The sequence below is a fragment of the Micromys minutus genome (assembly GCF_963924665.1).
Source record: "Micromys minutus genome assembly, chromosome: 2".
In the NCBI taxonomy this organism is placed as follows: Eukaryota; Metazoa; Chordata; class Mammalia; order Rodentia; family Muridae; genus Micromys; species Micromys minutus.
In genome coordinates, this window is record NC_137971.1 from 916,693 (window position 1) to 943,320 (window position 26,628).

At 38.3% G+C, this 26,628-nt stretch overlaps 1 protein-coding gene and 1 pseudogene across 3 annotated transcripts; one reads left to right on the forward strand and one right to left on the reverse strand.

Annotated features, from left to right (window-relative positions):
• FAM204A (family with sequence similarity 204 member A) lies at positions 1–26,628 on the forward strand. 2 transcript variants are annotated; one of them, XM_080911186.1, is made up of 9 exons: positions 1–477; positions 1,433–1,610; positions 5,373–5,623; positions 6,104–6,191; positions 6,313–6,343; positions 6,534–6,633; positions 14,289–14,378; positions 24,552–24,658; positions 25,108–26,628. In XM_080911186.1, exons 3-9 carry the CDS (start codon positions 5,381–5,383, stop codon positions 25,157–25,159), a joined length of 711 nt encoding a protein of 236 aa, XP_080767312.1. In that variant the 5' UTR covers positions 1–477; positions 1,433–1,610; positions 5,373–5,380; the 3' UTR covers positions 25,160–26,628. The 2 variants fall into 2 exon arrangements, with proteins under 2 accessions (XP_080767312.1, XP_080767311.1); XM_080911185.1 differs by lacking the exon at positions 1,433–1,610.
• LOC308418178 (large ribosomal subunit protein eL6-like) lies at positions 12,175–12,790 on the reverse strand (annotated as a pseudogene). The gene has a single exon. The product of its transcript is annotated as a large ribosomal subunit protein eL6-like (transcript).

Genomic DNA, 26,628 nt, shown 5'->3' on the forward strand with positions numbered 1-26,628 from the left:
CTAAGATGGCCGCCGAGTCGCTGTTTCCTGCGTCTAAGTTCGGCTTCGCGCGGCGCTACTGGGCGGCAGGATTTGCGGCGGCCTGTCCGGTTGGGTTCCGAGGCAGTGTGGGCGACACAGAAGGCCTGGCGGCTCGTCCTTGCAGATCTTCTGTGCGGATGCCAGAGCGGGCTAGGAAAACTCTGGGTTCGGGAGGGCCCCGCTCGGCTCCGACGGCATCGTGAGGTTGCCATCCGGTCCCCGGCGAGCGAGGAGCGCGGAAGCGGGCTCCTGGTGCACTTTCAGTGTTGGGACAGCGACTTCGGCTAACCGGAGCGAGGCTCGCCGCCGGCGTCTGGGTGCGGATTCTGACGGGGCTCGCGAGCTGAGGGTGGCGCGGCCTCCCACCGAGCGAGTGCCGCCGAGTTTCAAGTTGTAGGGCCTGGCCGAGCGCGAAGGGGTGTGCCTTTTAGAGCCACCCTCTCAGTCTTGAACTTTGTAAGTATTTGTAAGTAGCATGGATTGCATAGTTTCAATCTTTCCAAACAAGGTAGAGAAGGTCTCTGGGGAAAGTGGTTTCCAGGCCTTCCCTGTAAAATATTGTTTTAATTCAAACTCACCCATTCTTGAAAGTAAAAAAAAAAAAAAAAAAAAAAAAAAAAAAAAAAAAAAAGAAAGAAAGAAAGAAAAGAAAAGAAATTCCGCTTAAGTAAATAGTTTTTGTGTAGTAAATCTGAACTCAGGCCCGTGATTCCTTTCGTGTTTTCTGTGTCGTTTTGAGAAACGACAGAGAAAAAGTCAGTTAACAAATTCCAAAGTTCAGGAACTAAATTATTATGCTGTTATAGGTTAGAGGAAGGCAGTTATAATTATTTTACAAATACGATTTAATTAAGATGTTTGTAGTTTTTTAAAGTCGAATACATAAGACAGTCACTTGATGGAAATACAGTTTAAATTCTGGCATAGTAGAGACAGAAAATTTGTTGGATGCACAGATTTTATCCTTTGGTTATTGCATGTAAATGGTGCCATGGTCTAGAAATACATTTCTCAAATTTCCAAATGGACTTTCAGCGTGTTACTTAGTATAATATCTTAGCTAGTTTTTCATATGCAAAAAGTGCAGAAAATTATTAGTAAATTTTACCAATCATATAATTACAGCCTAGAACCACTGTTTTGGCCCATCTCCCAAATCTTTGTTTCCAAGAATTCATCACCAACTTTGCCCTCTAGAAGTTCATAATTTAAAGCCATCGGGCATAAGTGGATCACAGTGATTTTTGGCCGGTTGTAAAAAGGGTTGCTGTTGATTTCTAATGAGTGTTGTGATGAGGCTTAATGCCTGCCTCTTGGTTTGTGTGGGTGTGTGACATGTCATGTCTGCTTTGTTTTTCTCCTGCTGCTTTTCTGTCTTTTGTTGTAACTTGGTTTCCTGCCGTTCTTTCAGTGGCCGGGGTGCAGAGCCTCTGAAAACTGGTCTTCATTTTGAGGTACAGGAGAGAAGCTGCTTTAATTGGCTTTAAACAAGAGTACGTGATAGAGAAAGAACAAGATGTTGACCAAAGAGTAAGGCAGCTCTGGGTATTTAGGATACTGGGAATTTTGAGATCACAAACATTTTAAAGGTGTGTATGAGACATCTCATTGGTATCTGATCATACCTTCACTTTAGAGTTTAGCAAGAATGGAGACCCAGACAAATACAATGGCATGCTCAGGATAGAACTCATCTGACTTGCAAGACTATTTTTGTCATCTTCAGACCTGATACAAAATAGAACTTTTATATTGGTATTTTTTTAAAATCTCTATTGTTTCTGTATCTCAAGGGAAGGTATTTACTAAACCCCTTTTTAATTTTTTATAAAGAATGAGAGTAATGCTTTACAGGATTTAGGTTTTCTCACCTAAAGATAGACAGTACTGTGCTACCAGGGAGAAAGTAAAATAATTGGATTAAAAAAAAAAAAATCCAGATAATTAGCTTAGTGACTTCCAGTACTTTCATTATAAAATTTTATAAGAAAACATAGATTACCAGGTGCTGAACCACTTTGTTTTAAATGCATTGTTTTCTGTCAAAGTATGCCCAGTAGTGGCTATGGTTGTTTTTCAAGGGTGAAAGAAAGCCCTCTTTATTTAGGCTTAGAACAGTATGTAAATACACTCAGTTCATAGCAATGGTGTCTGACCATAACTGGAAGCTATGTCGAATGTTGTACACAAAATAGTTTGTAGATGAAATAAATCCTAAGTGCAGTGGTCATGAGTGTAGGAACTGAACAAGTGATATTTCAAACTTTAGAAGGAAGGAAGACTATGGCTCATTAACATCTTTCTTGAGGATATGATTAAATTAAATACTGGGTTACAGGCTAAAAACTGAAAGCTTACAATTTCATTCATTTTCTGTGCTATGGGCCTGGCTATAATCTACATAGAAGAATTGAGTTTCTGTTTGTCTGTATTCCACATCTTTTTAGAATGGCTCAGTGAGTATTCTCAGAGACTAATGTAGGATTTTCTGCCTTAAAATAAAGACATATACTCTGAAAGGAATGACAGAGACACTTCAAAGAAATAATCACACTTTAGAGAATCCCAAACAGGAGTAACAGGAGGCCAGATAGGGCGCCGATTGGAAAACATGAATGACATGTATATGCCGGGAATAGAAAGACAGTATCTTCAAACAGGAGCCCAAGGCAGAAATTACTAGTCAGCCTCTCCATAATGGCTAGTTTACAGTTGAGCTTCTTAACTGGACAGTTCCATTTTGCAGGCTTATTACCAGCAGTTACTGTGTTCATCAGCAGAGACCTTAATCTCCCGTACATCTGTCTTTGTTTTCTTTTTGTTTTGTGCCACCCCTCCCCCAGTCTCACAGAAAGGTGATGTGTGACTAAAGATTTTAAGGGACCGAGTTTTTTTTTTTTTTTTTTTTTTTTAAATCTTACTTGATTTTTGTAGTATGGGTCTGGAGGATCTTTTAACTTTTCTTCTTTCTTCAGGTCCATTTGAGAAACTATCAAGCCAGGTATTTACCATATTAAAGACAGTTTTGGATGTCATATTCAGCAGTCAATAAACATAATTTTGAGAAAGTTCAAGAAGCCTTGAAAACTGGGGTAGCTTCCTGAAAACTGATGAGGAAAGAAAGATACCTTCCGTGGGGTACCTGAGACTGCTCTAGTTGGGGATCACATTTGAATACCCAGAATATAGATTGTGAAACTCCTTATGTGCTCAAATAGAGGTCTGGCATGCTATCTAAGGTCCAGGCTGAGTGACATTTCCATGCCATGGCGTAGATACTATTCTGTGAAGCTCCTGGTTCTCCTCTTGTGTGTGCTTTAGTTCCCAAACTCTTGGAGAGTATCTAGCATGCAGTGAAAATTACAATGGGTAGTACTTCTGTAGTAGGCCCCAGTACGCTTAAAACATGTCTGAAATTTGTTACAGTTTTAATATTTTCAACTAGATAATGAACCTAAAGACGGTGCAGATGCTTTACTACTGTGTTCTCCTTGCTGGCATATTTCACAGCATATCTCAAGACTTCCTTTATCGTGTCTTTTAAAACCTACAGACCAAGTTTAAGGGAGATGCAGGTTTTGTAAGTCAAAACACATTATTTGGGAGTCTGTACTTTGAGCTGACCATAAGTTCTGTATAGAAAATTGCTCTATCCAGAAGGCCAAGTACCAGGTTTTTTTAGAGAAGCTTTGTGTCAGACTGGAGATCGGGGAGAAACAGGATTTGTATCAGTTGATAAATGAAATACCACAAATATTAGAAACTTCAAAGGTATCTTACAGGTTTTTCCACATTAGGAGTGATAAAAATGCATTTCATGGTTACATTAAAAATAGGAAGAACCACTGAACATTTGTTGTTTTTTTCCCCTTTTTTGAGACACAGTTCAAGTTTATTTAAAAAATTAATGCCACACATTAGTTGAGGTCCTAGAACCTCCTGGATGGTGTTGAGTGTTGTATCTCATTTATTCCTCAGACTAACCAGTGTAATTACCCTGTGCTATAGATGAAGAAACTGAGGGTCAGGGTTGTTAGGTAATTTCCTTCTGCCTCTAATGGAACTGGAGTCAGGAGTCCAGTTGAGTCTTCTTAAAAAGTAAGAGAATGTTTCAGAAAATCAAGGACTGATAAACCTATCCTAAAACACAAAACCAATTGCTTCTTTAAGTGTGAGGAGGCCCTTAGAAGAAATGTATAATTCAGAGTAATGCAGACCCTGACACCTGTGACCACAGAATGAGGACATCCAGCGAGATAGCTTTGTTTCTCCTTCAGATGACAGAACCAAGAGAAGTGCAGTGGGTTTGGGCTCAGTCGCATGGAAAATAAGCCATGCTATGGAGACCAAATGAAACTTTGATAATCTTTGCACATGATTACACCAGTTCTAAAAGTCATTTTCATGAAACTTAATGATTATACCATTGGGCAATACATATAACGCCAAATACTATGCTGAACTTATTTCCCAAATGCATATTATTGTTACTAAAGAAGGCTGTATGCTTGCTAAATTTTAGATTTATATGTCATTTGGTTTATTTTATCAAACAGTGTAAAATTTAAAACTAGGATATCTTTTTTTTACCTCCATGTTTTTTATTTGTTGATTATATTCTTTTACATTTATATATTATATGTGTATGGGTGTTCATAGCACACAGGTAGAGAGAGTCAAAGGACATCTTGCAGGAGTTTTCACATACCATGTGTGGTGGGACTCAAGTGTTGGTGGCGAGTGCCTTTACTTGCTGAGCCATCTTGTTGGCACATACTACACCCTTTAAAACATAGGTGTGCAATTTCTTTGTTTTCCTGCTTCATAGACAATATGCCAATACACCTTTTTAAAGTTATATATGCTTCAGTGTAGCTGACATATCCACTTTTATTTTGTTCTTTTGTGGGTGCAGTTAGAAGCACGGTATTTTAAGCCTTACCTTAGCTGTGACGCTTCATGTGTTTAGTTGCAGCATTTAGGAGGCTGAAGCAGAAGGGTCTTTAGGAATTTTTGGCCAGTCTGGGCTCTAGAGTAAGGTCCTGTCTTAGTAAAAGAACAACAAAACAAAATAAAAATTTTAGAAAATACGTTTTTAATTCTTACTGACATTCTTGAGCCATGAGTGCTTTACTGAGTTTTGTTTAGCACAATAATTCATCCTTTAGAAAGTCAAGGTTCTGTTTTATCTATTTTAAATTTAAAACCCATTTCATATTTTAAAGTTTAAATTGGCTGTTCCTAGATCATTGGCAGACATATTGGTCTCTTGAGGTATCTGTGAGTGGTTTTAAAGTAGTTTCCATGGCTACTATTTGAGTTTGAATTCATTCTTCCCTTTCTTCTATTAGAAGAAAAGATGTGGAGTGGGCTGTTACCACCTGGACTAAATGAAAGTGATGTTGAGTCAAATTCTGAAGACGAAATCACACTAGAGAACCCAGAATCTTCAGAACTCAATTTACAGGAAGATGGAAAGACTGGTAACAGTGCAGAGCCAGCGGTGTCAGACTGCCCAGCAGGCCAGCCAGAGACGGGGACACGGGCTGATGCAAATGCATATGAGAAGTGTCCTTCTGGGATTCCCCTAAACATGTGGAATGTAGGTTTCCTCTGTGTTGTTAGCAAAGTATGCATGTGTACATGTGCCCTCTGTGCTGCTGGCACAATGTGTTAGGATGCAGCGGACAGCAGAGGGGCCTCGGTACCTTTCCTGTTGGATACTTTAAGTCCTTTATTTTATATAAGTAGACGTAGTAAAGCCTTCATAGGATTATCTACTTCATAGGATTATCTACCTAACATGATAAATGAGTTTATTTCTTTATTTCTTCCTTTAATTATATGAGTTATTGAGCTTCATTCTCCATTATCAGACAGCTTATATCGAAACCAGTGAATGTCCTAATTCAGCTGAGAGTTGTGAAGACTGAAGTATCTCAAGAACAGAATTCCTTAGTTGGTGTCTTTAGAAATGGCAGAGCATAAGGATTTTATTTAATGTGTCTGTTCATTTTTAAACTGTATGCTCATCTTCAGTGCACACATACACTATACACACATTTTTTCTCTTTTTACATAGAAATTTCAAGAATTGCATAAAAAAAATTCTGAAATGAAAAATTCAACGCCAAGATTCAGACAGAGGAAAAGAAAACACTCCAGAAAAGGTGTTTATTTTTAAATTTAGGTTGTTAGTTGTGCTAACTCTAAGTTGGTTGAGTTAATTTCTTAAAATATTTTGAAATAATAGCTGCATAATTAAGTATTTACACTTTAAATTTCTTTTAGGCAAATTGAAGAATGAAAAGGAATCCCACAGGTAGGTAGATTTTAAAGTAGTTACTGTTCAGCAGTGTTGTGGAATTTTCTAGATTGCTGCATTACTTACCTTTGGTAATGATCAGATATGAGAAATAGTCATTGAAGTTTAATTACTGCAATCAGTTAAAAATAAACAAAGTAAAAAGAGCCAAAGTTTATATACACAGACTTAATTTATCTTCTTGCAGTGAGCAGTCTTCAAGTGAGACCCAGTGGAAAGAGCTTACTCAGTATTTTGGAGCCAATGATAGATTTGAACCCCCTGTTAAACAGAAAAAAGTTGAGAAGGTAAGAGCCTTTTATGTTTATTATATTTTACCTTAGCTAGTGGGACATATTTTTGATTAGTCATGCCTAAAATACTAGTTCATTAATTCATATAATTAGAAACCTAAAGTGTCGTGTTGTGTACTAAAAAGATGGTAGATAAACAAGTGGCTCTCTAGTTTAAAACTGTTCAAAAGAGCAAGTTGTAAAAATATTATTGTGAGAGCCTCACTCCCTTTGCTTTAGGTAGTGAAAGAAAGCTATTGTAAGAGGCTGTCTCAGTGAAACTTGGAAGGTGGTGAGAGCCTTTATAATGACCAGCCTGAGGCTGTAGAAGCATAGGTGAGAGGACTCTAGAGGGTTAGTGTGAGACCTGTTCTCTAGTGAGAAGGTTAGATTGGCTGGACTGAGTCAGGAGGGGGATAGCTCAAGACTCAAGATAATTCTGTAGAACTTCCAAACATGGGTGGGACCTCAGAGATGCAGGAAGTGGGCTTTATTTACAGTGCACTTGACCTTTAAGAGAGTGACGTGATCTAACCGTGTGCTTAGAGAGTCCCTGACTGTTGTGGAGAACAGGTAGTTGGTGATGCAGTTACAGTGACTGAGAACAGCAGACTCAGCACAGGATAAGGGTCTTGAGTGAGAATGATGTTGAAGATGGAGAAGGGTGTGAGTGCTTTGCAGTTTTAATGTGAAAGCAGAATTGAAAGTGTTTACCTTTGCATTGGTAGGTTTTTTTTCAAGTGATGACACCACAATAATTCTAGTTAGAAAACTGAGAAAAGTGCAGAGAGAAGACTTAGAGTAGAACCTATTCAGAATTCATGTGGGGCAGGAGTGAGTGAGTGAAGACTGTAATGAGGTGGGGGCTCAGCAGTGTGTGAGCTTGCAGTGTGTATTTATAGTTGTTAATCTCTGGAAATGAGGACAGGACAGGCCTTGAAGTAAGAACCACATATTTGAGGTTGGGAGGCAGTGCTGGTAAAATCTAAGAGCATTCGAATCCAGTGCCCCTAGGGTGAGAGGAATAAGGGGTCACAATTCTGTTTGAAGTTGTATAATCTCGGTGCTGTCTACATACGACTAGTTCTTACTCATGTAGCATTTAATTTGTATAAGTTACAAGGATTCTTCATCCTATCATGTGAAGAACTCCATCTGAGCACCTAGCACTTTGTCTCACAGGCATTCTAGAAAAGTCAAAACAGCAATTAAAAGTGTGAACTGCATTTAACAGAAACTGCTGTGGTCTGTCTGATTGTAGTCACAGGTGCATCCATTGTGTGCGTTTGGACTCTTCCTGCAGAGTCCTCTGCATAAATGATACCTGGGGAGGAAAGTTACGGGTCTTCTAACCAGGGAAACTGTTATTGACCAGGCTTACAGTTAGCCAGTGCTTATATTCCACAAGTAAGCTCAGGCATGAAAGGAAAGGGAGGATTTAGTGCAGCTGAGTGGTTTCAGCCTCTCTGGGGGTGGAGTGTAATTGCATGCCACAGTATGCACTCACTCTTGCGGTTGGGGGCATAGTTTTTACATGAAGCTTCTTTTTGGTAACCTGCAGGGGCTTCTACTGTGAGACCAGCAAAGTAAATAAACTTTTTAAAAAAAGTAAAAGCAAAATGTCCATACTGGAGACACCACGATAAAAGTTATGAATACATGTAAGTCCAACAGATAGTTAAGAATCTGGTGAGGACTGTGCAGGCAGTGTACACGTGGTGCAGTGTAAACAAATATGGATTTCCAGCCTAGATTTTATTCTCTGGAGCAGAGGCTGATCTGCTACCAGAAAGTCTTTTTATTTTGTTTTCACTCAACCCTCAAGAACAGTAAAGCAAAACAAAACTTCTTAATCTCATGTCTGTCATACCCTTCCTTGGAGCACTGCCAAGACAGACTGACGCTCAACCCAGAGTGTGAACTGTAACACTGTTGTTTCCTGCTTGCCACACAGTGGGGACACTTGTAACTCCCTAAATGTAGTCTTCCTAATACTCTGTGCTGTATTAAAGTGTGCTTTGTATTAAATCTGTATTAGTACAGATATCAGTACTTCTGTAATCAAAGCATAATCATCTTATATCTACATGGGAATTTATGAAGAGCAAGTTTTACTCATTCATTTCACTATAAATGTCTTAAGTATTCTATAGATGAATCAGTTCTATTAGCAGCATTGTTGAGGTAGTCCTGGGTGTGTCAAATGACACTAGGCATGAGAACTACAGGTACTTTTATCAATTTTTTATTACTGTCTTTGATGTTTGTTTAATGTTATTCATGAGAGGAAAGTGTTGTTGTATAGATTAGCTTTTTCAAACTTTTTTTTTTTGTGGCAGAATACTTTTTCCATTTAGACCTTTATATGGAACTCTATATATATATAGATTAGATCAAAACCTGACTTGAGTATATGGGAGGCAGGTGCAGGGGTTTGGGAAAAATGAAGAAGCAGAAGGTTAGTATTACTTGGCTTAAACTTCATTTGCTCCAATTTATTATATGACTTGTATATAAAATAACAAAATCATCACATGTGACTTCCAAATATATAACTTAGGATTATATTTATATGTTGCTCCTTCCTCTTCTTTATGGAAAAATTGCATCATTTTGCTTCTGGTTATTTAAATTCAGTCATAATTAAACAAATTTCAGTAGACAATTTGTTTGTATTATGCTTTAGATATTGGATATATTATCCAAATAAATACTTAGCAGTTAGATTTATGTAAAAATACATTGTGATATAGTTGGGCTTAAAGAGCTTTAGTCACATATTAAAAGGAATCCCTCATGTGCACATGTGGAGTGATTCCCTAGGCCTAGTGCTCGTGAAATCCTATACACGTTTGCTGTTGTGCATTCTTGACATCTGTAGAATAGCTTTATTTGTTGATTAGAGGCCAGCCGTTGTCTTATGGGAACCTTTTCCATAGTGCTGTTAGGTAAAATTTCCACTTGTAGCTAAATTGCCATTCTTAAACATACCTGTTTTCTGATGTTTTATGCTTAATTCTCATTCAAGTAAAAGTATTGAGAGTGCAGTCAGGCACTGCAGCTATAGTAGCAGCCTGCAGCTCCAGCTTCTGGAAGATCTTGTGTAAGTCAGGACTACTTTGAGGGTCTTTCTCAAAGTCCAAAAAGCTTGGACTCTTAAATCCTGTTTGATGAAACAACTTACTAACTCAGAGTTGAATTCTTGAGTCTAGGATCTAAGCCCCTGCAGTCTGTAACCTCACTGGAAAGTCATCTTGATATCAGGGATAAGAGCAACATTTAATATTTACTGGATGGTTGCTGCATTTGCTCAGTAGTTTAGATTGACCCAGATTGCTGAATTCTGATTAGAAGGTTTACTTCCTTTGACTTTCTTAGCAGCATTCTAGGCAAAGTGCTATTAACTTATGGTCTTCTAATGGTGATGGGCATGTATAATAAAGGAATTTTGAATGTATTTGAAATGCTTATTCTTAATAGATACAAAATAGGATAAAAGTTTTTCAAGGCCCAAAGCAACTATTCTGTTTTTCTTTTACTAATTGTAAGAACAAGCCAGTCATCATAATGCATTATGCCTAAAAACTCTGTGGCCATGAGTAGCGCAGTAACTTCCCAGCCAACCTGTGCTGCAGGATATTTGATGACACTGAAACCTGAGATTGTGTTATTTACTGAAACAACAAAACAAAAACAAACTGTTTCTGGTTGTGTTGTGTTTTAGTCCTTAGCACATACCTTTAATCCCTTTGTCTGGAATATAGGCATACCCTTAGTATACACCTTTACTTATAAACAAGGAAGGTTTGAAACTTTGAAAGTGATGTCTAATTGAGTGACAGAGTGACAAATTAGAGAAGAAGTTGGCAGAATGGGTTATGTTCAACTCTCACAAGAAGAGAACAAAGAGAAGGTACTTGAGGAACAGTGCAGAGATGGAAAAGAGGAAAAGAGGCGATTTTGTGAGGACAGCTGTATAGAGACAGGTTGAGAAGAATGACCAAGCTAGACACTGGTGAGGACAGAACAAGCCAGAGCATGAGAAGGAGCCAAAAGATGAGACCATATTGCCACCGTTATTTTGAGACCTAGCAGAACAAAAGCCAAAGAGGCCAAGAGTTTGAATCAGCCAGTGTGGAGAGGAGATTTGAGCCAGAACAACTGAGTTGACCAGCTAGCCAGAGCTCAGAAAGAATGAGGAAGAGGTGAACTTATTCAGTAATAAGTCTCAGAGGCTGAAAACATTCTAGGCTTAGATAAAATGGTATGGAGGCCTAGATTAGCTGATGGAGGCCGTAAGCCTCCAAGATGACAATTACTACAGGAGACTAAAAGATAGTTTTACACACCTGGGGTACAGTGTAAGACCCTGTCTGAAAACCAAACTGGGGAGTGGGCGTGGGGGGGGGTAGGAGAGAGAGATTGTATAAAAGAAGAAAGAATGCAAGAATCTGTTTTATCTTTTAAGAAGAACTGTTATTAGACAAAGTTGAAATTGTAGTAGAGACGTAGGATCTTATTTCTAGAAATAAATTTTGTTCATTTCAGCCAGTAATCTTACTGTCTTTGGGAAGCTGAGGCTTAAGAGTAAGCACACAGAACTGTGAACACATTTTTCCTGAGTGCTTAGGGGATGGGGACTGATTGAGTGGGGCAAGGTAGATTGGTGATTTTAACTCATTTCTTTATTTGGTTTTGAGACAAGCCCAGATTGGCCTTATACTTTATTATGTAGTCAAGCAGGACCTTAAACAACTTCTTTTGTTTATTTGTTGTTTGTTTTAGAGAAGGTCTAACTACTAGCTCTCTGGGTCTCCAGGAATTTACTGTTGAGACCAGGCTGGCCTTGAACTCTGCCTCCCTTTACTTGGATTAAAGGAATGCACCTTCAAGGATCTTGAACTTCTTCTATATCTACCTCCCAAATGTTTGGATTACAAGTGTATGTTACCACTATACTAGATTACATGCAGTGTTAGAAATCAAACCCAGAGTTTTATTTATTTTAGTCACTACCACTGAGAGATGTTCCCCAGCCTGGTTTTATTTTCAGGTGATACTTTACCTTTATTTAAGTTCAGAAATTTATAAGATTTTCTAAGATAGAGGAGTTATTCCTTCCTTTTTTGACATTCAGTGCTAATCTATATGTAAACGAGGGACATTAACAAGTTGATTCAATAGAATGGTTCAGTATGTGGATTTATGCAGGTCTTGGGATCTATGGTTTACTCTGGACACTGTATACAGGAAGGTAAGAAGCCTAGATAATCGGGAGAGAGCACGGGTACTATACATAACACATGTGGCAGTCTTAGGATTAGTGGACAGGTTTACTAAGGTGGAAGAGTGGAGCTAGTCTGGATATTGCTTGGGTAAACAATGAATTGAGGTATTCAGCTACCTCAGACTGTGATACGAGAAAATTAAATTTGATATTAACATTTTCTTTATCTGTCTCAGACATTTGAAGAAATATAACTTCATTTTCGTTATAGATTAAATAATAAGTTCTAAATGGAGACTATAAACTTCTAATTTTACTATACTGAGAGCTCAAGATAAAGATACCCTTGAACCCTGAAGATGCCCAGTGAGGATGATCAGGAGAGTCCCAGGAGTAGTGCCGGAGCACAGCCTTCTCAGTGCTGACTGAAGGGCTTTTGCAATGGCTCAGCAGCTTCCGAGGCACATCTTCAGTAGGATAATACCTAGGCAGTTTTTGAAGCTTCACTACCCGGGTGCCACTGTTCTTGTCCCCTCTTGTCCCTATCAACTGTTTTTGTGACAGTAGCAAGGACCTTCCCCTTTTTCTTCTTTTCAACTTTGGTCTTGGCAGCTGAGTATTTCCTTTTGTACAAGGCCTTTCGGAATACATAGCAGATTGGGAGTACCTGCCAATTCCTCTAACCAGGACAGGGTTTCAGCTGTAATGGGGCTTTGCCTTCATGGGCTTTTTGACCTTAGGGCTACCCTTTTTGGCTGCAGTAGTGGCCCAGGCCCCAGAGGCAGTAGCATTCCCACCAGCCTTCTTGGCCACAGGTTTCTTCTTCTCCTTTGTATCAGGCTTCTCTACCTTTTCACCAGCAATCTTGCAAGATGGGAATGAGGGAAGGCTTTTATAAAAGGGAAGTATGTCAGAGGTACTGGTAACATCAATCAGATGGCACATGTTGCCAGAAATAGGAAGTATAGCACTGTTAAAGATGAACTGAGAAAGAGGTATCTAGATAAACTTCTTAGCTAGGTAGTTGATCTGCATTCTGGTACAAGATTCTTAGCTTAGCTTTGCATGAAGCCAAATAAACAGTTTGTAGATTTACTCTATTGGAAAGTGAGAGCTGGTACACAGACCTCAGTTGGAGTGGCACAGGCCTTGAGTAGACAGTCAGAGCTTCCTGAGAATGAGATGTATTTGGAAGGAGTCTGCCATAGTATTTGCACCAGTCTAAGAAAAATTCTGCAGAAATACAAGACAAGGAAATTTCTGGAGATTGTACAAGAGTAGAAAACAGGCATTAGAATCATGTGGCCTGAGTCAAATAATGAAAGGCAGTTATTTTAATGAAAGTCTCCAGCTACTGTGGGAAGCTAGCTGACTACTTAAGTTCTTGGATGGGTTGTGATAAATCTTTATCCAGACATCAGGTGAGGTGCTCACTGGCCTCTGCTTCTAGTCTTCTTAGGTAGGTTATGTTGCAGTTACTAAAGTCTCATCTCAGCAACAGCACAGGAGCAAAATCGCCCTCTCTTGCCTGCTTTGACTAAGCATTATTGGTGGAGAGCTTTTCTTAGCACTTCTGCTGTTGCATCAGGAGGCAGAAGTTTGTATGAGGTCCAGGACTCACTGTGTTGAAATGAAGGAATAGGAGGCCACTGTTAAGATAAAGTTGTCTTCTAAGAAGCATATATTAGATTACTTAAACTTTTGTGTTCTGTGGGAACTATTCTCAGCTAGACCTTGTTTATATCTGATTATCTTTTGATAAGTGTGTGATGAGCCCTACCTAGTTTGGTAATTCTATGACATTTACATTTTTGATTTCTTGAAGTATTTTTAGTAAATTAAATATTTCCATAGGAAAATAAAGTAATTATTTGTTGCTTTCTTCCCTGTATAGTAGTCAGAATAGCAGGCCTAACTGAAGATGGTGGAAGGTTATGGAGTGAGGTGTTGGAACTGCAGGAATGGGCTGTGGTTAAGAATTCAGACTGCAGACCTAGATGTAGGTGGCTCAGCCAAGTTGAGTAATTTATGGCTATTTCTGCCTCTTGCAAACAAGCTAACATTTCATGGAGTTGTAAGAATGTAAGTCACAGCTTTTGTAGAATAAGCCCAGATTCCATCTGGTGAACACTCCACAATTTTGATCCATTGGTGTCATTAACATTACTGTTATTAGGGAATAGCAAGGTCTGGTTCCACCTCCCCCACCCACAAATCTGAATTTGCATCTCCTTTTTACTGTTAGTTTGAGAAATTTGGGGACCTTGAGTAGCCACTGAATCTTTCAGAAACATCCATAAATGGGAATTGATTCAGACCTGAATAGGGTTACTGAGGGGGTCGAATGGAAGTGGCATTTATTTGCTTTAGTCCTGAGACAGCTTGGTTAGCAAGTGAGTGCTTTCCTTCTTGCTTATCATTTGATTTTCGTTTTTCTTTATAGTCGGGCCTTGAGAAGAGGATTGACCAGGCTGTGGAGGAGTGGGATGTTGAGAAGGCTGAGGAGCTCAGCAACCAGCTAGCTACTCGAGAGGTAAGTCAGACGCAGTCTAGCTTTCTTTTTGCCCTCCTACTTCTCTCCTATTCTACTGTTTATTTTGAAATCTAGGTTTTATGTTTACTTTAATGTTTTAAATTTATTCTGGTCTAAAACTTAGGATGAAAATTATGCATAGTTGATATTTGACCGTAGTTTTACCTGGTCTACAGCAGGTTTTTTTGCTTTATTTGATTTTGAGGTTGGTGTTTTTTCCCATAGTGCTCAGTTCATCCTCTCTGGGTTCAGCTGTGTGTTCTGCAGTCACACCCTGTAGCCTTTTTCAGTCCTTGCTTACTGTCTCTCACTGTAGATATGTGCATAATGTTCAGTCTTGTGGGGTTTTAGCTAATTCTCCTATAGTCCACAGTAGAGTAAAATTAGATATAGTTTCATATATTTCCAGCTGTAGAAGGTCACAAGATGCTTCTGTCTCATGTCCTTGAAAGTGGGGTCCAGTAGAACTGTCACTCACACTTAATGTATTTTCCTCTTCTATAGTTTCTTCCACTTTATAGACAAAAAAACATGAAAAATCCATTTCCTAGTTTTTATTCTTAGTATTTATTTCCCTCTCTCCTTAGCACATAACACTCCCTGCTGTTTAGTCACATAAAAAGCATCATAACTCATCTATTCAAATTGCTGGTCATTTCTTAGTGTTCTATCTAACTCACAGACTTTTTGTTTTGTTTTACTTTGTTTTTCTGTTTTCCAATCTGAAATTAGAAAGTTCTATTTCAGTTGATTATTCTATGGAAATATTGTTGCATTTATCCATCATCAATTGTCTAAAAATCCACCATTTATGACCATTGTGATTGTGTGTGTGTGTGTGTGTGTGTGTGTGTGTGAATTTTTGCCTCTCATCTATAGGTCGAGACCTGAGTTTGGTCTCTGACATCAACATAGTAAAAGGGAAGAACTGACCTAGATGTGTACATACTTCCACAAAAAAAATTGAATTTTTTAAGAAGTTGTAAAATTTGAAAAACAGTTTTTCTTTAGTCCATATACTGTCGATTTGCATTGATTTGCATACTAGCAAAGGCACATCTTGGTCTCTTAACATGTATTCTGTTGCTATGTTCCATTAGTTTAGAATAGCATCTTATTTTTCAGGAGTGGCCAGTATGTACACACCCCTCAGTTTTGTCTTGTCTAGTACTTCCTCAGAGTGAGTCACAGCAAGGGCCATGATCCTTCTCAGACTCTCCAGAGGCACATGCTATCTCTGTGCTATTTTTTGTGGGTTTGGCTTTAATGAGGGTGACAGCTCTGAGTGTTTCCCCTTGTGATGAGTAAGTACAGCACTCCCTTGTTATACTTTCATCTAGTTCAGCATCTGTTGTTCTTTTATTGTGTTTTTTATTGTAAGTTATTATTGTGATTGCCAAATGACTTTAGATCTTTAAAGCAACTTTTGACTTTACTTTTTAAAAATAATTTTAGTTCTAATTGTATGTGTGTGTGTGTGTTCATTTGCTCACAAAAATGTAAGTCAGTATAGGTGCTCAAGGAAGCCAGAAGAGGTGTCAGATCTCCTGGAGCTGGTGTAGGTGTTGGGAACTGAATTCTAGTCCTCTCCATGAGTAGCAAGTACTCTTAACTTTGAACCATCTCTCCAGTCCCTCTTGACAGTACTTTTATTACTTGGCAAACCAAGATTAATAGTTAGCCTAAGTGTGAGGTATTATAGATTTGTTTTCTGAATCCATATAAAATCTCATGAATATGGGCAGTTTTCTAAATGGTGTGCTGGTGTGGGAAGGAGTTGGATGGATTATTGTGTACCAGCCTTGTGTTAATCATTCCACCTTGGTCCTGGTGAGTCCTTGCTACGTATATGTTCAACTAACTGAAAAAGCATTCAGAGTGATCCCTCTAAGGTTTTAGAAATGGGGACTTTCTTTGAGGATACTTGAATTGTAGTTTGGTGTCTTCTTATTTTGTTGTTTTAGAAGTTGAAATTTTATAATGCTGAGTAAGCATTTTATTTTAAGGTCTGACCTTTCCTGTCATACTGTATGACAAATGAGATTGCTTTAGAAAACCATTTCTCAGCAGATGATAACATTTTTCTCAATTGTCCTTTTACTTTGATACATATGTAAAGCTGTGTTCCGATATTGTGTTTAATGAATTCTGGTCAAAAGAAAAACCAGTCATTTATATCTTAGATAACTGGAAGGAATGCTGGGTCATGGTTGCTATGGTGACACAGATTCAGAATGAAGCCAGTGCTGTGCCCAGTCAAGGAATGTCCAGTCAAGGAAATGTTGCCAACTTTAGATTCTCAGATTCATCCCTTAGACCAGTCACTATGAGATGAGATGGGATTTTACAGAAGTGTGAGTTTGGGGCAGAAACCGTCTATGAATAGAGTGTATGTATGCATGGTAGGTGTCCTTTTGAAATTCAGGTAGATTGGTTTTTAATAACAGCACCGTTTGCTTTTCTCAAGAACCAGTGACTGGGACCTGCTGATAAAGCCTTTGCTCAGAGGCACAGACCCCAGAGTTCTTAAAGCCCTTTCCAGCCATAGGTGAAGCTCATTTTGATGTTTAACATTTAAAAGCCTGTGAAGTGAGTAGGGCAGCATCAATTTTGTGAAAAATGAAGTTAAAAGTAGAACCATGCCTGTGAATAGACCTTGAAAACATCCCTCAAGAGAGTATGTCAAAATTAGGCTGTTGCTGCGCTCTTATTGTGACACAGCAAAGCATAAAATTTCCCAGAAACGTGACCCTTACTTTTGTGATGACTGAGTTTACTTGGAATCTGGCTGGGGAGAAGAAGGTAACTTAAGTGTCTCGTGTCTAATCCTAAGCCTGCCTGTCTTTTCAGTGTCTGCTCTGTAGCTACAGACTAATCTGAGAATGTCCTTCCTGCCCCTCTGCCCATTCCACACTTATATTACACTGATGAAGTTGTTCCAACTTAAAAAAAAAAAAAATGGTTCTTTCTTGTTTGGGGCATGTCTGCCTAAACTAACCCCTGACTTGGCAGGACATTCTGTTGATTGACTGTGATCCTTGAAAATAACATCTTTCACCTTTTATCCTCAGCTGTCTTTTCTGATGTTGTCCTTATCATAAGGCGAACTGCAGCTGTAGAGAGCTGCAGATACAAGTACTTTGAAATTCAGTTGGAGTATTACACATTGTAAAAGAGGCTTTTTTTCTATATCTTGTGGAGATAAAAACCAACTTTACTTGGTAGTAAAGCAATGTTCCCACCTTCAAATGAGTCACTGTGCCTTTAACTAAATATATTCCTCAGATATACTTCAATCTGTCCAGTGTCAATATGGACAAAAATGGGCCTGTTCTATTTTCATAAATACTCTTTTGGGAAGAAATATCTTGAAACCAAGTTTCTGAGTTAAAACTGTTCATACACAGCACTGAGCAATATATTCCAATTAGCCATTATAAAAATTTATTGCTAGAACATCCAGCCCTGCTAAAGAAGGTCAGATCTTTTCTTTAGTTATAAATATTGTGATTTTTGGCATCTGAAGAGTGGGTAATAACAGTAAAAATACAGTATGGATTTTATGAGCGTGCATTCGTGCACACTCCCAAACACTCACACACCCACCCACACACACACACGTAATGCATCTTTATTCCAACCAATATTTTATATTTATGGAAAGGAGATATTGTAGTTAGCTGGAGGTATGTTTAACAAATACTGTGAACCCTGAGTCTTCTCTAAAGCAGGTGGTAGGTTTTACTTAGAGTCATCTGTAGATATCCGCAGGTGCTGGCAAATGCATTTTGTGTCTTAATACTGTTGTGCCTTCAGTCCTGACCTTTTCTTGACTGACTTCTCTTTCTAGTATTAGAACAGTTTAGCAGCATTTTCTTTCTGGTGTATTTCACTGGTAGATTGGCACTTGGGAGGATAGGGCACTGGGGAGCAAAAGCCCTCTCAGGGAATGGACTGTTGCTGCTAGGCAACTCTACCAGTTCTGAGTGCCATCCTTGGGGCAGTATGTATCTGCTGAGGATCATCCAGAACTGAATACTTCAGTCATCTCTCAGTATTCTTTAATTCAGACATTTCTCTGTGTTATCCTCTTGTCTGCACATAGTCTTGGCAGCCTAAAATGGTAGCTTTAATTTTTTTTAAGCCTTATTCTCCTTAACTCTAATAAATAAGTCAGTTGTTACATGTAGAGGAACTTAGCACAGTGTATGGAATAAGTATTGTCTGACCCTGTGAGGGAAGAACTGGGTGAATTCATTTACATCTAAAGATGTTTTCCTTCCCATAAAAAATCCCGAAGCTTTGAAGACAGAGCTTGTTGGTCTCAGAAAAGTAAGAGACGCCTTTATGGAAGGGCGTCTCTCTGCTTTTCTGGTGTGCTCCTTCACGTCTCATTGTGGTGTAGATGCTTTCTTAACCTCTGGGGCCTGGCTGGGTGTTCACCTTGAGTGGCATTCCTTATGCGCTGTCTTAATTATGTTTATCTGTGCTTTTAACTAACCTTAAAAAAGATTTCAGATGTTACAAGTCTAATTAAAGAGACAGACAAAGCACAGTTTATACTGTAGATTTTTTTCTACAGTTCAATTAATCAGCATGTTTTCTCTTTTAATTAAAACCATTTTAGTAAATTAAAGCCCACAGCAAAACACATATATAATTTGTTTGTAATTAGCTCTTAATTGGTGGTAGTTGAAGCTTAGCACCCTTGGTTTCTTTCTTCATGATTGCCATTTTATTAGCAGCCAGTCATTAATTAATCTTTTTCTAATTAGCTTATAAAACTGTTGATGGCACATTATTGTAAATGTGATTTTAAGTTCAAAGCTTGTTAATAGGCTTTCTTACTTAGAAGAACAGAGATAAAGAAATTGCTGAAAACAGTACTACAGTTCTTTCAGAAAACTGTCTTTCTTATGGGGGCTGTGTAAAGCATCTAACAGCTTATGGTTAATTTTTTAATACCTTTTTCCTCTTTATGAATGAAATAAGTTGCTTGAATATAAATGTCAATATCCAGGAGTAGTTTCAACAGTGTAACATTTTTTTCCTTTTGGTTAGAATATTGTATATTTATATACATATAATTTGAAGTTATTAAAACAGGTATTATGTAAACTATTTTACTATTAAATCAAAGTTGAGTATATTGGTCATATCATATGCATATAGATGTGTATCTGTGTATCTATTTTCTTAGTATGTTTTAAATTGGGGTTTGTTGGTTATGATTGAAATAAACTGGCAGGAAATAAGTATATAGTTATACACCGAGACACTAATATGATATACAAACATAGGCAAGCATGTCAGCCTGTATATTCATACACATCTTAAGATGACCATGAAACAAGATACAGTAATACAAAGAAAAGAACTTGATTGAAAAGTCTGTTGGATGATGAGGTGGGCCATAGCTTGGGCTGTTGTCAGAACTCTGGCATCCCAGGTGTGACCATGGAAAGAACCAATGTGACATAAGCATCTAAAGTTTGCTAGACATTTTGGGGTGGGTTTGCATGAAATCCATTAGCCTTGTTATGTCCTTAAAATACACTGGCATCCTAAGCTGTTTTAAAAAATCAATTATTGCGAAGTTTTGAAACTTAATTTTAAAATACAACAGAACTGGCCATTGGAAATGTTTGTTCTTTGCTCTTAAACTTTATGTGTTATTTCAACTTTGACTGTTTCTTTGCTTGTTTTTCAGAAGGCATTTTATGATGGCATGCGAGAGACACTAGAAAGGGATAGCTGACAAGGAAAAAATTAAAAATTGGATAAAAAGTAAATGAATAATGTCATATTACTAAAAAGATGAGAGGCTAATTTGTGCCGACTTTTTGCTAATTTTGTTCAAGCTTCAAAATGAGGAGCTGTCACCCGTTCTGTGTAGCGCTGATGACAGTGCCAATGATCCATGAAATAAGCTGCCGCTGGCTTTGTTCTGATAAGAATGAACAAATCTGCACAATGTTCGGCTCCCAGAATCTCATTTTCATACTTGCATGCAGGCAAAAAGAAATAAGCTGTTTGCAGGCTTGATTAATCAGACATTGGAGGGTTTTTTGTCTCTTTGATCTCTTTCGTCTCCTAGGTAACTTGCTTGACATTAATGTTGAGCTTGAGTAAAGACAATCAGGAATTGTCGACCAAACTGATATAAAAATTAAAGACCTTAACACTTTAAGTACTCCAGTAATGGTTCCGCTTTACTTCAGAAAACATCTGTTTTCATTTAATTAAAGAACAAAAGAGAACGGCATAAATATTTTTCATAGAGACCCATTATTCTATAAAAAGTTAAAGTATGATAATTGGTATTTTAAAATAAGTGCCTTGAAAGTGTTCAAAAGGGAGAAAAACTTCATGACTCTGTTACAAGCTAGTAATTTTGAGATGACTAAAATATTTTATAAAATGGATAAGCAGTTTATAGTTGTGTTAAATTAAGCTGTCGGAATCAGATGTTTCAAATGATTATCGGGAAACTTTATGGCAATATTTGCAAGAGGTACTAACTTTATTTTGAAGTTTTTACAAAATCTCCACTGTGTTTATAAGGATGTGCCATTATATCTATTTTATGACCCAATATGATTTACACACACTGGACCTGTAAAATTGAAAGGAATTAAAAAAATGTCGCGGTGCTTTTGCTCGAGGTTGTGCAGACGCCTTCACAAATCTTCCAAGTGGCTGTAAAGATGAATGCCTCAAGGGTCCAGCCAGGGCCCTGCTTTTCCAACCAGCTAAAGCCCTTATCTTAAATCCAAGCAAAGTACCATTAATCTTTTTGAAAGACCTTTTATGGCTTTTAATATATCCCAAATTAGAACATTTTACACCCTTGGTTCCTGAAATATGGTGATAAAAAGCCTTTAGAGCTTAATTTTCCTTGCCGCTCGCTCTGACCAATTTGCAGTTCTTTGTGATAATGTTTAGACACCTTAATTAAAATGCAGCAAAATATTGCTTGTTCTATATGGAAAATGCTGATACTTTGGCTACACATTCAAGAAATTCTGTATGCATTTTTTTTTTCATTAAAAAAGTCTTCTCACATTGTGTTACTGTAGTTATCTGATGACCCCAAACTGTTTTTATTATTATTTTTTCTTTATTTAATATAAAAGCTATGGAGCAAGCTTTTGGGGTGTTTACATAGGCCAGGAATATGGATTTTTCCTTTTATAGAAGTGAAAGGGTAATTCTAGTCTGCCTGTTTTATTTGTTTGTCATAGAGATGTACAGCACAGTATTCTTTTATATTCTGAAACTCAGGTTTGTCATTTTGACTAAAAAAACTGTTTCTTCTTGATGGGCTCTTCATTAACGGCCTTATTATCCCTTTGTATTTCTAAATATCCTTTTTCCATTTCTTTCTCCACAGAGAGATAAGTGAAACACATTCATTTAAGCATGCAGAGGTCAAAAACTACTACAGATTTTTCACCATACACACACACACACACACACACACACACACACACACACACACACACACACGAATTGCCTTGTTTTAGTGTTTATTGGTTTTGAGTGAAGAACATTCCATTTAACCTGGTCCTTAGTCTAAAGTGGGTAGAAAACTCACTCTTTAGGAGCATTGTGTGAAAGTGCTCCTAGGAACCTGGTATGGAATCCACTGTGCACTATAAAGAATTCTTAAAAGGTTATTCTGTGGCTTGATTGTGGTCTTTGTAATGTTAGCGAAATGCTGGTGATTCTGTGCTTGGCTTTATTTTTAGCTTTGTAAGAACACTGGAAGCATTTCCATTTGGCTATGGTCAGGTGGAGCGCCAGTCCGTTGGAGCATCTTGACTTGTCTGTATTATGTCTGGCAGCTCAGACAGGACCTCAGAAGTTGGTGATACAGAGCTGTAGCTCGATTTACAAGTTTGGGAAAGAACTTCCTCATGGTAACAGGTGTATAGCAAATATGGTTTCTGTCATGTTGTTTCTTACCGAAGGTAGTTTACTGAATTTAAATACAATACAAAGTAGCTGAGAGGTAAAGAGGACTTTGACCTGGGGAGTTAGTAAACTGTATGACCCATCACTGTTTCATCTGGCTTATTGTATGAGTGCCACTTGTTAACAGGTGGCACCACTGGGGCATCTTATTTGGTTTGTAATGTAAAGGGGTGGAATTGACAAGGAAATACAGATATTCAGGGAATGGGGTGGGGAAAGAGATTGTCATCCACATGAGTGTTGGTATCTTGCTGTGCATCTTAAACATAGGTCACAGCTACTTTTTGTGACAGAAGACAACTTCTTAGATTCACTTAGTGCTCCTCAGGTGTCCAGTTTTATTCCCACACTTCTCAGTCTCCTTGCACTTAGCTGCAGCTATGTGATTAACGCTGATGAGAAACATGTCTAGGAGACCCTCTGGTTCTGCCACATTCTGGTACCACAAGATGTATGAGGGCCCAGCCCGCCCTTTGGGACTGAAGTGAAACAAATAAAAGTTAAGGCGTTGCTATTTGTGGATTTGTTTGACACTGCACTGGCCACTGCACTAACCTGAGCAGCTGGTGGTAACTTAAGTCTTTTTTACGTAGGACAAGTACATAGGTTTTCAGTGAAGGGAATTTCATCTTAGTGAAAAATGACACAATAGCACCTTCTCTGAGTTTCTTTTTCTCCTGAGGTATAGTGATGCCCCGCCTCTTGATTAGCAGTTAACATTTTTTTAAAATCTCTCTCTCTCTGTGTGTGTGTATGCGTGTGTGTGCACATGTATGCACACATATGTCTATGGTTCAGATGTAGATAGAATAAGAATAGCATCGAATATTGGTTCAGACTTGCCATCTTGCTTGAGACAGGATCTCTGTGTCATGGTCTCCTACCCTGCCCTGCCTTGCAAGCTGTATGTTTTGCCCTAGAGAAGGTGTCTCTGAGTTTTAGAGATCTGCCAAAATCAGCTGAGTGATGTGTCAAGCGCTGCAGATTTCACCTTCCTAAGCTGACATCTTCTACTTGAGCTCTTCAGTTCCTTCCATGCCTTCCTAAGCTGCCAAACAGATCTCTAAAACTCAGCTTTTGATAGGCTAATTTGACTGGCTGTCTGTGTGTCCTTCTTTTACAGGTCTGCCGGTCTTCTAATATCTATTTAGTTGAATGAAAGAATAGAAAATCCAAGAAATATCAGAATTGAAAGCTTTGTTTTCAATTTGCTATACAGCTTTCTTTGTTTTGAGATAGAGTGTAGCTGTATATTGCTGAGTGCCTGGTGCTCACTGTGCAGTACATACGAATTGCCTCACTGGATATGATCCTTTTACTGGGAGTCCAGGTGTGTCCACTATGCCAACCTGGCTTCACACACACACACACACACACACACACACACACACACATGGAAGGACAGTTTACATCAAACTTGTGTACCGCTATTGCTGCCTAGGGGTGCTTCCTAGGAAATGCTTTGCATCCTGGAGAGTGCTAGAGAAATGCAGAAACAGAGACTTACAGGCTGAGCTAGAGAAGACATCTGGGTTGGGGTTCATGTTAAGTGAACCTTGCAGGGCAGCAGTTAGCAGTCAGGGAAGCCTGAGCAGTACCACTGCCCAGGAACAGCTGGGTCCTGGACTCCAGGACCCAGCTACTTCTGGTTCCCCTATATTCTTTTCTCTCTCAGATACTTAAAAGCTGTTGCCCATCATGCAGAGTGTATTTATGAAGTAGTAATTAGCTTCCCCATGTTTCATTAATCCCATCTGTGACTGCCAATCAGAGCCTCTGATCAGCATGAGATAACTGGTGTGGCCATACTGAGCTGCTGTAATTCTAGCCCACAGCAAAGAAAGTTGATGTCTCTGTCAGTCTGTTTTCAGCCTTATCAGGGCAAATTCCTGCTCAGTTTACAGAGTTGCTGAGGGAGCTTGAAGGGCCTCATAACTACCATAGTGGACCTCGAAAGGTCTGAGTTTGGGAGGGAGATGGGGCAGGTAGGACAGAGAATATTTGGGTAGTGGAGAGAAATTGAGGCCATATCTATAGATTTGTTATGCGTCCTTCAAAGGGCCTGAGCATAGGATTTCTTATTTTTAGACATGGCTTCTGAACCATATACTCCCAAGTTTTTGTACTATTATAATTCTTGGACTGGCTAGAATATTTCTTTTTACAATTTTTTCTTTTTTCTTTTATAATTCTTAGCTCGGTGTAAAAATTGCCAAAGCAATTGCCTGCCACAAGTTTGTTAAAGCCAAAAAAGAGGCTGAAAATTCACAGGCTGCTCGAAAGAAGAAGAAACTGGCATGGGGGTAAGTTTATTTAAGACCTGTGTCCTGGGATAGAAGAGAAGGCTTAGCATTTAAGAGCACCAGGGTTTAGTTCCAAGGACATACGTGCAGTTCCAGGGCACTTAATGTCCTCTTCTGGGTTCTGTAGGGACCAGGCATGCATATTGAAAATACACACATGCAGGCAAAATAACCAGACACATAAAATAATAATAATTTTTAAAAGTTGGAAAGAAAAAAGAAATCATGATTCTGTTGACTCGGTAGGAACTGTAGAAAGTCTGCTCATCCATGGAATCCAGTTTGTAGGCGACTTCCCCAGGGTCTTGTGAGGCTATCAATGTGGGGGCCTTGCCTCAGCCAGTGCTGTCAGTGAAAGTGTCAGTGCTTTGAGCGCTTACTAAACATGTCACTTTAGTAGAGTATTTTATTTTAGAAGTAAGTTGAGATTTTTATGCTCTTCATTTTAGGTTTGAAGCAAAGAAGAGATGGGAAACCAAAAGCAACATGGGATATATGTGACCTTGCAGAGTTCTTCAAGACGTTTGTTTATAGGCTGTCATGCTTCATTTGCTGAAAAGATTTTTCTGGCTTAGGTTAAATATGTCAGGGAATTGGTAAAGGTAGAAAAAGATAAGCATAAAACTTCAGAGCTGACTATAAACCCTTTTCAGTCTTTTTTTTCTCAGAAGTTTTTAATGGAAAAGAACATTTTTATATTTATGTAAGAAATTTTAAGCATATGTACAAGAAAAAAAGGATAGGATTTTATTTATTTGTTTGTATAAGCATACAGTTTAAAATCAATTTTATGTTTGATCTTTTTGGTCTAGCATAGCCTATGAGGTCCTTGGATCCCTTATCTGTTCTCAGCATGACTGTACTTTTTCTAGGATTGTATTTTTAAGATTGGCTTTGTTTATAATGGATTAGTCATAAATAGAAAGTTTTTCAATTGTTACTGATTTTACAGGTGACTTTAATGCTTTAAAAATAATTATTGATTCTTTTTGGAAGTAAAATGACTATTAGTCACACAGTAAAAGCAGTTGATTAATTTTTTGTGTAATATCAATGGAAATAATTAGAGTAAAAGGTGAACATACTATAGTACCTGGAGACTGATTTAAATTCAGATTTGGCTAGAAAATACCTTTCTCAATATCTCTCAACAATGTCTTTCTTTAAATTATGATTGTTTATGAAAAGGAAATGGTCTGATTGTGCTAGACAAACAGTTGTAACTCAAGAAAACAATAACTTTGGGTTGTCTAAGGGCTCGTTTGTTTTAACCCCTTCTCCCTGATACTCCTTGAATGATGGAATGAATTAATGAGATTAAAGAGAGAGCTGGTACCTGGGAAATCACTGCCCTTAGATGTGTGTTCACAGTCCTAAGGCGAAGAGGCTTTGGCAGTCATTTGATAACTGGCAAGACCATATGTGGATATGTGAAAAGTGAGTCATGAACATGATTATATCATTTTAGACTTAAAATAATCACCATTTTATTAACTTATAGTGATATGTAAATTGTCTCTATACAAAGAGTGAGTGAGTAATTAAGAGCCCAAATATTGGGGGCTAGAGAAAGCTAGCTCCATGGTTAAGAGCTCTGAATGTTAATCCAGAGATCCTGATTTCAATTCCCACCAATCATGGTTCACAACCATTTGTAAAGGGGTTTGATCTCTTCTGGTGTGTCCAAAGACAGCTATAGTGTACTCGTACAAACAAACAAACAAACAAACAAACTTAGGGAGCCAATGAGTGTATAAACAAACTCGTACAAACAAACAAACAAACAAACAAACAAACAAACTTAGGGAGCCAATGGATATAGTACTACCTGAAGACCCAGCTATTCCACTTCTGGGCATATACCCCAGAGACACTTTAATACACAACAAAGATATATGCACCACAATGTTCATAGCGGCTCTATTTATAATAGCCAGAAGCTGGAAGGAACCCAGATGTCCCTCAGAAGA

Coding starts and splice junctions, on each gene's coding strand:
- FAM204A (XM_080911186.1), top strand. CDS start 5,381: ATGTGGAGTGGGCTGTTACCACCTGGACTAAATGAAAGTGATGTTGAG. Junction 5,624..6,103: donor TTCCCCTAAACATGTGGAAT/GTAGGTTTCCTC, acceptor CTTTTTACATAG/AAATTTCAAGAATTGCATAA. Junction 14,379..24,551: donor ACCAGCTAGCTACTCGAGAG/GTAAGTCAGACG, acceptor TATAATTCTTAG/CTCGGTGTAAAAATTGCCAA.